The sequence below is a fragment of the Notolabrus celidotus genome, chromosome 5, assembly GCF_009762535.1.
Source record: "Notolabrus celidotus isolate fNotCel1 chromosome 5, fNotCel1.pri, whole genome shotgun sequence".
Lineage (NCBI taxonomy): Eukaryota > Metazoa > Chordata > Actinopteri > Labriformes > Labridae > Notolabrus > Notolabrus celidotus.
In genome coordinates, this window is record NC_048276.1 from 4485478 (window position 1) to 4497649 (window position 12172).

At 40.2% G+C, this 12172-nt stretch overlaps 1 protein-coding gene across 1 annotated transcript in view; it reads right to left on the reverse strand.

Moving 5' to 3' along the window:
* The window catches only part of cpeb4b (cytoplasmic polyadenylation element binding protein 4b), a 53585-nt gene that overhangs the window by 27172 nt on the left and 14241 nt on the right, over positions 1–12172 (reverse strand). Inside the window, exon 3 of the mRNA XM_034683689.1 lies at positions 2397–2487. Within this exon, the coding sequence (XP_034539580.1) occupies positions 2397–2487 (91 nt within the window). The remainder of the gene's footprint in view (positions 1–2396; positions 2488–12172) is intronic.

Below are 12172 nucleotides of genomic sequence, written 5' to 3' on the forward strand. Positions count from 1 at the left end.
TTTGGTTTTCAGCCTTGGTTTCCTGATTTCCGGTTTTCGGTTTCAGATAAGAATTTTCATTTTGGTGCGTCCCTACTTCTAAGCAAAGAGGTTGAGACGGACCACAGAGTGAAAACAATGAAAAGCACACTCTTAGAGTCTGTCAGCACACAGTTCACTGAGATCTATTCGGATCCTCTACAATTCATCGCAACTATACTTGATCCGTGTTGTAAAGATCATGACTTGGATGTGGGAATAAAGCAGCGCGCACGAGTGATGATCCAGGCCGCGATGGATGCAGAAAACCTGCTTGGAGACAGAGAAGCGTACAGCGCAGGAGAAGGAGAACAGAGCGGCCTAGGGGCAGGGGCGTGTCCAGAGCAGAGATGTTTTTTCAAAGTCACATTTGAGGATAAAGAGCCTAGAACATGTCTGTGCAACACAAACTGAAAATGCATGGCTTACTCTCAAATCCAAGGAGTGAAATGTTACAGCTGTCCCCAGTCTCCCTACTAAGAATTGGCATAATGATTTATTTTGGTGTTTTGGTTTTCAGCCTTGGTTTCCTGATTTTCGGTTTTTGGTGTCGGGCAAGAATTTTCATTTTGGTGCGTCCCTACTTCTAAGCAAAGAGGTTGAGATGGACCACAGAGTGAAAACAATGAATAGTACACTCTTAGAGTCTGTCAGCAGACGTTTCACTGAGATCTATTTGGATCCTCTGCACTTCATCGCGACTGTACTTGATGCATGTTATAAAGATCATGACTTGGATGTGGGAATAAAGCAGCGCACACGAGTGATGATCCAGGCCGCGATGGATGTGGAGAACCCACTTGGAGACAGAGAAGCGTACAGCGCAGGAGAACGGAGCGCAGAAAAAAGGACTTGTCTCTCTGAACCAGATGAGGGGCACGCACCCTCGTGGTCTGATATGTTCAATGAGATCCTTGATTTTAGTGAGGTTAATACACAGTCAGAGCCATAAATGCAATGGTACTCAACATCTACATGCTCCCCTTAGGTCAGATAATAAGAATCAACAAAATAAAATACCATAGCTATGCAGATGACACACACATTTACATCACCATATCACCAGGGGATTATAGTCCCATACAAACACTGAGTAATTGCATTGAACAAATCAATGACTGGACGAGACCGAACTTTCTTCAGTTAAACAAAGAAAAAACTGAAATGATTGTTTTTGGAGGAAGAAAGGTTAAAGGTTACTGCTCAGCTCCAATCTGCAACCATGAAATGTTCAAACCAAGCCAGAAACCTTGGGGTAATCATAGACTCAGACCTTAATCTCAGCAGCCACATTAAGACAATTACAAAGTCCGCCTACTATCACCTTAAGAATATATCAAGGATTAAAGGACTCATGTCTCAGCAGGATGCAGAAAAAACTCCTCCATGCATTTATCTTTAGCAGACAAGACTAGACTACTGTACTTTACAGGACTCCCTAAAAAGTCCATCAGACGGCTGCAGCTCATACAGAATGCTGCTGCTCGAGTCCCAACAAGGACCAACAAAGTAGACCACATCACTCCAGTTCTTAGATCTCCACACTGGCTTCCTGTCTGTCAGAGAATAGACTTTAAAATCCTGCTGATGGTTTATAAAGCACTGAATGGTTTAGGCTGATCTGCTGCTACTTTATGAACCACCTCGACCTCTGAGGTCATCAGGTACTGGTCTGCTTTCAGTCCCAAGAGTCAGAAGGAAACATGGTGAAGCAGCGTTTAGTCATTATGCTCCACATATCTGGAACACACTCCCTGAAAGCTGCAGGTCTGCTCCAACTCTCACCTCTTTTAAATCAAAGACTAAGACTTTTTTATTTACCACTGCCTTCCTATCTTAGATTATTTTAACTCACTTTAAATTAAAATTTTAATGTAATTTTGAATATATTTCTAATTTTCTTTTCTGTTTAATTATATTTGTCATTTTAATTGTGCTCTTTAATGCCTGTCTGAATGTCTCCAATGCTTTTAATGTTTTAATGTAAAGCACATTGAGTTGCCCTTGTGTATGAAATACGCTATACAAATAAAGCTGCCTTGCCTTGCCTTGCCTTACTAATAATTGGCGTCAGTGTTTCGGTTTTTCTGCCTTGGTTTCCTCATTTTCGGTTTCAGCCAAGAATTTTCATGTTGGTGCATCCCTACAGTTTATATAGGTTAATGTTACAGGTTAAGTTATTAATCGTGTTCTGATCATGTGCTGGAATAAACCACACCTTTAAGTGTGAGAGAAATCACTATTACAACTCTACTACACGTGTGCTAAAAATACACAAAGCCGACTCCTGCTGGTTCCTGAGTGCGAGGTGAAAACGCTCCCACTGCTTGTTATGTGCTTAGTGTTTCATGTGTTTGATCGACAGCTGGCATTTTCACCTTTCAGGGTGTCCTGCTCGGCCCTCATGATGTCGATCAGGGAGCTCTCCAGCGTGTTCATGTTGAAGCTGTCAAATGATCTGGTGCGTTCCTGTAGAGAAGAGAGGGAGGGAGGGAGGGAGAAAGAGAGAGCGCATTTACTTCCCTGTCCTTTTAAAGGTATGATGAGTCTTTACAGGTGACCTCTGCGGGGAAGGCAAGGAGGCAACTGGAGCAATTAGATTTATCGACATCAATTAACCCAAAGAGCACAGAGCGAAGAGGAGATGGTATCGTTTTTAATCACACACAAAATAACACTGTTTGCGATTCTGACTGCCTGACAGTCAAATCTTTCAGGACAAAGGAAAGCAATAAGAAAGAAGAGAGAGGATGATTTATACTTACTCAGCTCACTCAGAGATAAACACAAATAAGTGACGGATCGAATTCTTTCTATTAACTACTCCTTCCGTCTTTCTTTCATGAATGCCGCAGTATTGAGAGGACTGAAATCCAAGATGGTCTCTTTATTTCACGCTGACACCTCTGGCATTTGCCTAAATAGATGGATCCACAAACATAACAGATAGGCCTCAGTTTGCATACAGATCACAGGACTCTCAAGTGCTTCACTAATATATTCTGAGAAGGGATACAAAGAAGCTGCAGCACCCTCATTTTAAGTTGTTGCTTTTGGGGAAATGTTCTCTTCATGCTTTCTAACTAATCACCCGGCGGGGTTACATGCTCGACTCTGATTGGTCGAAACCCCATAACATCCATTATTAATAATTCTACCTAGCAGGAGGGATGCCAAGGACAACCAGATAACACACGTCAAGTCAAATCAATCCGCTGAAAGTGGTCCGGCACATTTTTATGGTATTTAATTTTACTGTCTGCCTGTTGACAATGTGGCAAAAAGGTTAATTCCGAATAATATGGTGAACAACATGAAGGATATTTTTAATATTACTATCAATTAATTTGGAAAGCATAAACATTAATTGAACCATGATGTTTAATATGATTTAAGCAGGCTAATGCTAAGACTTAAACGTGACAAAAAAGTGAACCTTAATGTTAATTCAACCTGCAAGTACGCTGATAGGACCTTTACTTTGAAAGCACAACCAACAAATCTGTCAAATCTGACAGATTTTTGTATAATCGCACAAATCAATCAATTTCAAAAGACTAGAATCATCTTTGAATCGATACTTGGTTGGGCTGTTTGAACAATATTCAAGAATAAAAATAATTCAGTTAAAAACTTATAATATTCTAACAATGAAATCAGTAGTGTTTCCTCTTAGTGACCCTCCACCACTCTGAAAGAAAAGCAAGATATACTTTATTTGTACTAGTTATGTTATTCATGTGTGCTCGCTTTATTTCAGCTGCATCAAGCAATGTCTCTGCTTTGCTTGCATCTTCCTATTAATGCTTTGATTGACCCTGTATAATCAATATTTGGGTCTACACCACCATAGAATACTTACTGGGCATAAAATATAAAGAACAGTCACACTTCCTGTATGTGTTTCAAAATAAAAGCCTGATCTGTTTTCTTTCTGTTTAGTGACTGTCATTGTTTAAACATAATGCTTTTATTCTGAAAGTCTTTCCTGGAAAGTTACAAAGTAAGCTCCTTGGATCTCACCTTTAGCCCTTTAGCCTCTAATGTACCCGTATTTAAAGACTAAATGTTGTTGTCACTTGAGACATGACTTGATCAGCAATAATGTTTTCTGACTAGTTTTCTGTTTTCTGAAGTGCAGCCACTGAGATTATAATGTATGTGTATACATATTAGATATTAATAATATAATTTGAGCATTTGAGAGTTGTGTGGAGTCTGTCCCTGTCTGTTCTTTTATGGTATTCATATTTGTGTGTATTTGTGTATTTTTTTCAGTTTTTTTATGTGTTTTATTATAATTTTTTTATTTTATTCTATTTTATTTTCTGACAGCATTTTATGTTCTGTGTTTGAACTTATTTACAGCATTTTAAATGTCCTATATAAATAAAGTGCATTGGATAAAAATGTGAATATAATCAGAACATTAAAAATAATAGGGAATTCAATTTGAATGGGATAGTAGACGAAGTTCAGCAGCCCTTATATTTAGTGTTAGCTTGTTTGTATCTTTAGTTGGTAGACAGATAATAATAATAATAGAGATAATGTTAAGTGAAAGGGTTGTTATGCAGAATAGAATCCCTTCAGGGTGGACTGAACTCACCCAGTCTGAATTCTATTTTGCATTACTACCCGGTCACTATACATTACCTTTTATAAATAATACCATGAAGCTTTTTAATATAAATATACTTCCTGTTCTGAGCATTTGATCAACCTTTGTCTTAACTCTCACCACAGTTCTTTAGTTTTGGTGAACAGCTTTGTTAACTGACTAAATACTTAAGCTGTAAACTCCCTCAGTCACTGAAGTCAACAGTAAAATGAGCAACAGAACGGAGCAGGAGCTTAGCCAACTCTTAAGAGGCCGCTTTGTCACCTACAAACAAGGGCATCCTTGGCATACCAACCATACTGGAAATGCCACAACACACACACACACACACACATACACGCACTCACTCACACTCACACCCATGTTATGTTTACAAAATATGTGCAAGCATTAAAAACATTTGCTTATGCACAAACACACATATTCCAAGTGCCTTGCTGATAAGGCTTCTGTCTGGACTCCGCCTATGCAGCATCTGACAACAACTTGGTAACAAGCTGATAAACTCCTTCGGCTTCCTTCTACCCAAAAACAAAAATATAATTCTGGTAAATTCTGCCAAAGAAAACCACCATATGAAGATCAGTCACCGCTGAAGGTCACAACATCATATGACTGACTTCGTCTCCTCGGGTTTTTCCCAAATCTCGTCCCCATCGTTCTCCAGCGCACGCCTCCTTAAAAGCAGAAACACTTCAAAAAACTTTTCTATTCCTCTTTTATGTGTCAGAGATCTCACACAGCACAGTGCCAATGACTCTGCACATCATGACTAAAATGTTTAGTCACGATTTTTCTTTTTTTGTCTGTCTGGTCACGACTGAAATAAACTTTTTTTTCCTCTCTGCCTCACATCTACTCCACAAACAGCAAAAGGGCAGCAGTGGGAGAAAATACCAAACACTTAGTATTAATTTTATAAACCACAGTCGAAGTATCTCTGCAAATACTAAAGCAGTGCGTTGATAATTGATTTGTTTATATCTTAACTCAAGAATACAAATATGAAGCTCTGCAGCTCAGAGATTTCAGTCTGGAATCATCCTCTTAGACTTGATCGGTTCTGACAAGATGCTGACAGACCAGTCAAGACAATGTGATGATGACTCACAGCCTCCCAAAACATACAACCTTTTCAATTATCAGCATTTTAAAGAGAACAAAAGCTTCTCTGTGACAGAACGGATCATTTTTCTTCATCTTGATTGAAACCTGAATAAAAATCAGAGGCCAGATCAAAAGAAGTGTGTCATAGCAACTGTTGATGTTGAGGTTTGATTGAAAATGAGATGTGTCTTTTGTAGAGCACAAAAACCAGGGCTGCCCTCTTATAGTCCACCAGAGGTTAGTCAATAAAGAGAGTCAAGTCCTGGGGCACTGGTTTGGCCCAAGCGGCAACCTCCAGTCTCAAATATGAAGCCCATGCAGAAGTGCTAAAAACTGCAGTTCATGGAGCGTCCACTAGGGGCTGGCTGCAGAAACACAGGAAACCACATAGATATCAAACCAACGATTTTTGCCCAAATAAAGGGCATGGCTACCTTGATTGACAGGCGGGCACCCTGTCGCTGTTAGCAAAAAGGCTATAGGCCCGCCTCTTTACCTCACACTAGCTTGGACAAAGTTTGGTTGAGTTCAACATTTCCAATATGGCACCCGCCGATGATCGGCTTCAAAACAGCGCTCAGGAACAGATGGGTGACGTCACCGGCACTACGTCCATTTTTTTTATACAGTCTACAGTCAGTCTTTGTCCTGTCCTCTCTAAATAAAGGCATAAAGAGGTTCAGCAAGCTTTCATTGTTTAGTAACTTGTCTGTAATGTTATCAGTCAGGAGTACCTGGAAAGCATCCTTGTTGTTATTCTGATGACTTGAAGTATTTGAAGTATTAAAAGAGTCTACATGAGCTCAGGGTCAGATAGTGGTTTCTAAAGGGTCCTGTATTGTGTTCATCAGACTGTTTTAGCCCAACATCTCGACACCATTCTTTAATAGTTATTTTGTTAGTAGCAACAAGCTAAGATAAAGCACATTCATGAATCCTGTATAAACCAGAGGACCAAAGCAAGGGAGGGACAGAGTCATAACATTACAGAGTTAAAATAACAGTCTGTCTCGTTGACAGGTGTTTGGGTATGTTCAAAATATTACTGCAGGGGTTGTTTATATTTTGGCTAACAGGCGGCTCCCTTTGTGCCAAGTTTCTAAATGTGTTTTGAAAATAAACTGAAGACTTCCCTTTTTAATCTGGCTTTTAATGTAGGGCAATTTCCTTTTAGATCTGAGCTGCCTTATTACCACTGTATCATCCTATTTTTATCTATTTTATTTTATTCTATCTCATTATATTATATATATATTTTTTTTTTTTTCTGGTATTTATCTGATTTTATTATATGGATTTTATTTCATTTTTATGTTATTCTATCTTATTATCTTGCATTATATTTTATTTTATTTTTATTCTAATCTATCCGATTCTCTCTTATCATATTTTTATTTTATTTTTATGTTTATTTTCGTGATATTTATCTGATTTTATTATATTTATTTTATTTTATTCTATCTTGATTCTATCTTATATTATATTTTATATCATATTTATTTTTCTGGTTTTATCTGATTTGATTATATTGATTTTATTTCATTTTTATTTTTTCTGATACTTCTCTGCTTTTATTGATTTGATCGTTCATTTTTTAAGTATTTTAAATCCCTTTCCTTGAATCCGTTATAAAGGCTCATATTTCTTTATAATTTGGTGCAGTGTTAGAAATTCTACTTTCATTAGATCGTTCTTTTGAGCCCAAACAAGATGCATACATTAATATGATAAACATTTGACAACTCTTAGATACATATTTAAGCCATTAATCCAGCCGAGGACCAATTATAAAGGCAGCAGCTGTAACACTAATGGAAAGTGCAAAGTGATGAGAGTGTTGCCACTTTAAGGAGAACACATCTGTGTTTATAAAATAGGAATAACTAATTCATGTGTGGCAGTCTGTTCATTTTAGTCTGCTGTAAAGAGTAAAATCTAGAATCCTGACGACACTAATTCTGAATTGAATGTGCAGCTTTATGATAAATCCACCTCTGCTAAAAGTCTAAAAAGCTTCCTGACATCACCGCACATGATCAGCTCTGCCCCCGACATGACTGATAAAGAGCAGGCCTTGCACAAGAAGAATTACCCAACATGTCTGTCAGCGTGCGAGTAAACTGTAGTTACTCTTTGTCTCTCCAACAAACACATCCATGCCTAACGTGTCTCATTTATCCGGCAGCTCGGTTACACCCACGCGAAAAAATATTGACCAATGAAGGAAAGTGTAAAAGCAGCGCGTCAGAGGGAAGGAAGCTTTACAGCATGCTATGTTACACAATGAACTCTAAAGGGGTCAAATGCTAAAGGGTTCAGAAAAACAAACCTGCGTCAGTGAACCTTATGATCAAGGGTCAGCCAGGCACGCAGGCAACTCACTTTTTCATCTGCTGTCTAGTGTCTGCAGTGGCTCCCAAAATTCAATACCTACTTTTATTATCTGATCAGCCAAAGCGCGTGGTTGGATGTCTGCCACGCTGGCTGATGAAACAGCCAAACTTCCCAGCTGTAGCCAAAAAATTTTAACCAGCATTTTGGCTGGTGGAGATTTCCCACACTGACTGCATGAGGGGCCTTTCTACAACAGAGATGACATGGTAGAAGAGGAACACACCCAGTGAGCACTCTCTCCCTCAAAACAAATATCAACACAGGGATGTAGGCCAGACTATGTCGACTATTTTCTCATATCCGCCTCGGTATCTTATGTAGACTTAGGCTATTGCTTCAGGTCAAATAAACCAAACATGAGAAGACAGGTAAGCAAGAAACAAGCGAGGCAAGAGGTATGCATTAGAGCTGTGCCATGTCATGCCATCCACAATAACACTGGTAAACATTTTCATGACAAATCAGGGTATAAATGATTTAATGACTAAATGAAAAAAGAAGCTCCAGAGCAGAACTAGACAGACAAACCTGCATTCTCTATTCTCCAAGTTTGATGTCAGCTGATTAAGTTTGTGTCTCTGGGTCCGACTGGGGCTGTAGCAATGGCTATGTCCTGAATGAGCTCAGCAAGGATTAATATCTCCATTATAAGAGTTCTACCTGCTAAAGGTGTGTTTTAACTGAAGACTTGCTTGTATTAAACCATTGATGGTTAAAAGAAGCAGGATCAAGCTGCGGCTGCGACTCGTAGTGGAACCGTAAACTCTTCACAGAGTTATTGATAACAGCTGAATGTAGCTTCAGGATGATGAACACTTGCTATTCTTCACAATAAAAGTCCTCACTTATTATGTTCCTGGGGTACCTTTATTTTGAAACATCCACATCAAGACCAAGCGGCAACCTTCGGCCACGGGGAATTGAAGCCAATGTGGAAGTGTTAAAAACTGCAGTTCATCGAGTGTCCACTTGAGGCTGGCTACGAAAGTACCAGAAACCACATGCACACCAATTCAAAGAAGCAGGTCTTTACAGCAGAAATAAACATGTTTACAGCCTGGTTAAAAAAACGAGTGTAGTCTGGATAGCTCATTTCTCGATCGGCACACACTGTACGGGGGGTGAATTTTTACATAACACTGCAATTTCGAAGATATTAAAGGTGACATATCATGCAAAATGGACTTTTTAATGGTTCTCTACCTGAAATATGTGTCCCTGTCTACAAACCCCCCGAAAATGAAAAGAATCCATCCTGCCCCTGTTCTGATTTCTCCACCTTTCTGTAAATGTGTGCTGAAACCAGCCGTTTCAGTTTTCAGTGTTTGTCATACGTCACAATGCCATCCGGCCTGTAACAGGAAGTCAGAGCTCGGAGCTTGTTCAGCCCATAGACTGTATAAAATACAACTCAACCCTTCCTCCGTTTTTCATTCCCTGCACACACATGTGCTAACAAGGAGCTTAGGAGGGAGGCATGCTAGTTGTAAAGTGTCTTAATAAACACAAAGGTCGTTTTACTCCCCACGTCTGCAGATTTGAAGATCTAGTGGATGATTTGTATTTATCATGGATAAGTGCTAGCGCTAGTTAGCATAGACACATAGCTACATGTTTGTAGCTGTGTACCAAGACACACGTCGACATACTGACAAATAAAACAACAAGAAACACTAAATCTGGGACCAATCCTTCAGAAAGGTCCTGCTGCCTTTCTGGCAGAGGTCGGTTTTACTCCCCACGCCTGCAGATTTGAAGATCTAGTTGAGGATTTTTATTTATCATGGATAAGTGCTAGTGCTAGTTAGCATAGCCACATAGCTACATTTTCTTAGCTGTGTACCAAGACAACACTAAATCTGTGACCAATGGTTCAGAAAGGTCCTGCTGCAGGCGCCTCTCCGTCAGGATCAGATTCTGGATCAGATTCAGAGGGTTGAAGTAACGCAGGCCTGTAAGCAGTGTGTCTATTCAGCCAACATGTAAACATTAGATCAACGTGCTGGAGAGCCGAGGCCTCATCCATTTCCTGAGGGGGCGTGGTCAGAGAGAAAACAGACCATTCTGCGAAGGGCTGAAGAAGAGGGATTTTCAGGCAGACCAAAATCTGATTTCAAAGTGTTTTTTTGAGCATAAACTTTAAAGACATGTTTTGGGGACCTCTTAGACCAATATATGTTGCTGAAAAGAGCGTGATATGTCCCCTTTAAGATTTTTGCCCAAATAAGGACATGACTGACTTCACTGACAGGTGGGAACGCATAGCTGTTGGTTAGGAGGCTCATACCCCGCCTCTTTACGTCACACTCTTTTGGATGAGTTCAGCATTACCAATATGGCTCCCGCCGCCGATTGGCTTTAAAGCAGCACTTCAGGAATAGATGCCGGATACTACGTCCATTATTTATACAGTCTATGGTTCAAACATGGATATCTGCGGCTAAGTGTAACATTTCTGGTGTCTGCTTTGTTCAGCTTATGGCGTCTCTGGAGTCTACTATGATTTCTGAACACAAGCAATGAGTCGAAGCCTTTTCTGCTTCAAAACGCCAAGTGATTTCATTAAGTGCCATTATTCTTCATTGTAGCATTTTCTGGCCACAGTTCCCGTTTAGCTGCTGCTCTATCTCAGAGTAATCTAATCATATTGTTTCAGGAGAATAGGGATTCATTTTGTGGCTGAGATGGACTCGTGTACGGCCGACACGAGGACTGGACGGTGCTGTGCCGTTGCCAAGCGTTAGCCTGGAGAGGTGCACGGGCGGTGATTAATCACCAGATCCCTGCTTCCTTCTCTTCTCTCAACAACTGGCCAGCTGACCAGCAAAGTACTCATCCCTGACAGATTGCCGTGTGTGTGCAGATAAACACACACACACACACACGTGCACATGTGGTCGCCTGTCACTTCCAGGGACAAGCACACACAAGCACACTCAGATTTGCTGCAAGCAAGACACACACAATTTACTGCGTGTGTATAGCTGTGTTAGCTTGCCCAAGCCAACCCAAGGCCATAGGTATAAACATGGTAGACATGGCTTGACACACACTCTGAAATGTCGCCCATCGCACCACACATAAAATATAACACCCATGACGCAGTGTGGTTTGAGCTAAAATGTGAGACACACCCTTTTTTACCATGACTGTCATTAAAACAGCTAGCATGATTGATTTATTAGCATACTCTGCCCAGCCTTGAAGCTTTTCTGACCATGAATGGTGATCTGCTGACTCAGGTGAAGCTCATCTGACTCTGAGGGTTAATAACCTGAGAGGTTGTTGGTGTATCTGATTGGTGCAGCATGTCAATAATTGAAAGAAGAAGTGGTCAGGTTGCCAGTTTGGCTTGGTGTTCAAGTTGCGTGCCCCATGTACAGAGGCTAAAGTCCTCAAGCAGGCAGACCAGGTTCAATTCAAACCTGGCTCTATCCCCTCTCTTATCAAAAGCATAACCCCCCCTAAAAAGGAAGTGGTTTAAGTAAAGGGCCTGAGATTTTCTAATCCTATCAGGAAGTGAGATGACCTTGCTGATATTTTAAAGGAATGGTACCATGTGGTGGTGGTGGTGGTAGTGTGGGAGTGATGACACTCATCGTATGCCACTGGGGTGTGTTGCCCTTTACAGTAGACTGCCAAAGAAGACTAACTTTAGCTGCATGCAGAGCAGAGACCGCCGTGAGTAACCAGAAGAACACGACTGAACCATGGATTTAAAGACAGATTAACCCCGCTGGTACGGTATTGTAGAGTGTTATCTTTCAGTCTCTACACCTGTACACATGAACAGTGTAGCATTACGTATGTTAAGTGCAGAAGAGGGTGAATTAATAATGGAGATTACAAATAACTTTGAACATTATCAGAAATAGTTGCCATGTTAGCAAGTCAGATGTATCATTTATAAGTTGAATAATTGAAGTAAGGGGTCTCTCTGCTTCTACATGTGGGTGTCAGAGCTCCTGTCAGATGGCTGGTCCTACTATGGCAAAAGTAAGAGAGGGATCAGAAAATAGAATTTATAAAATA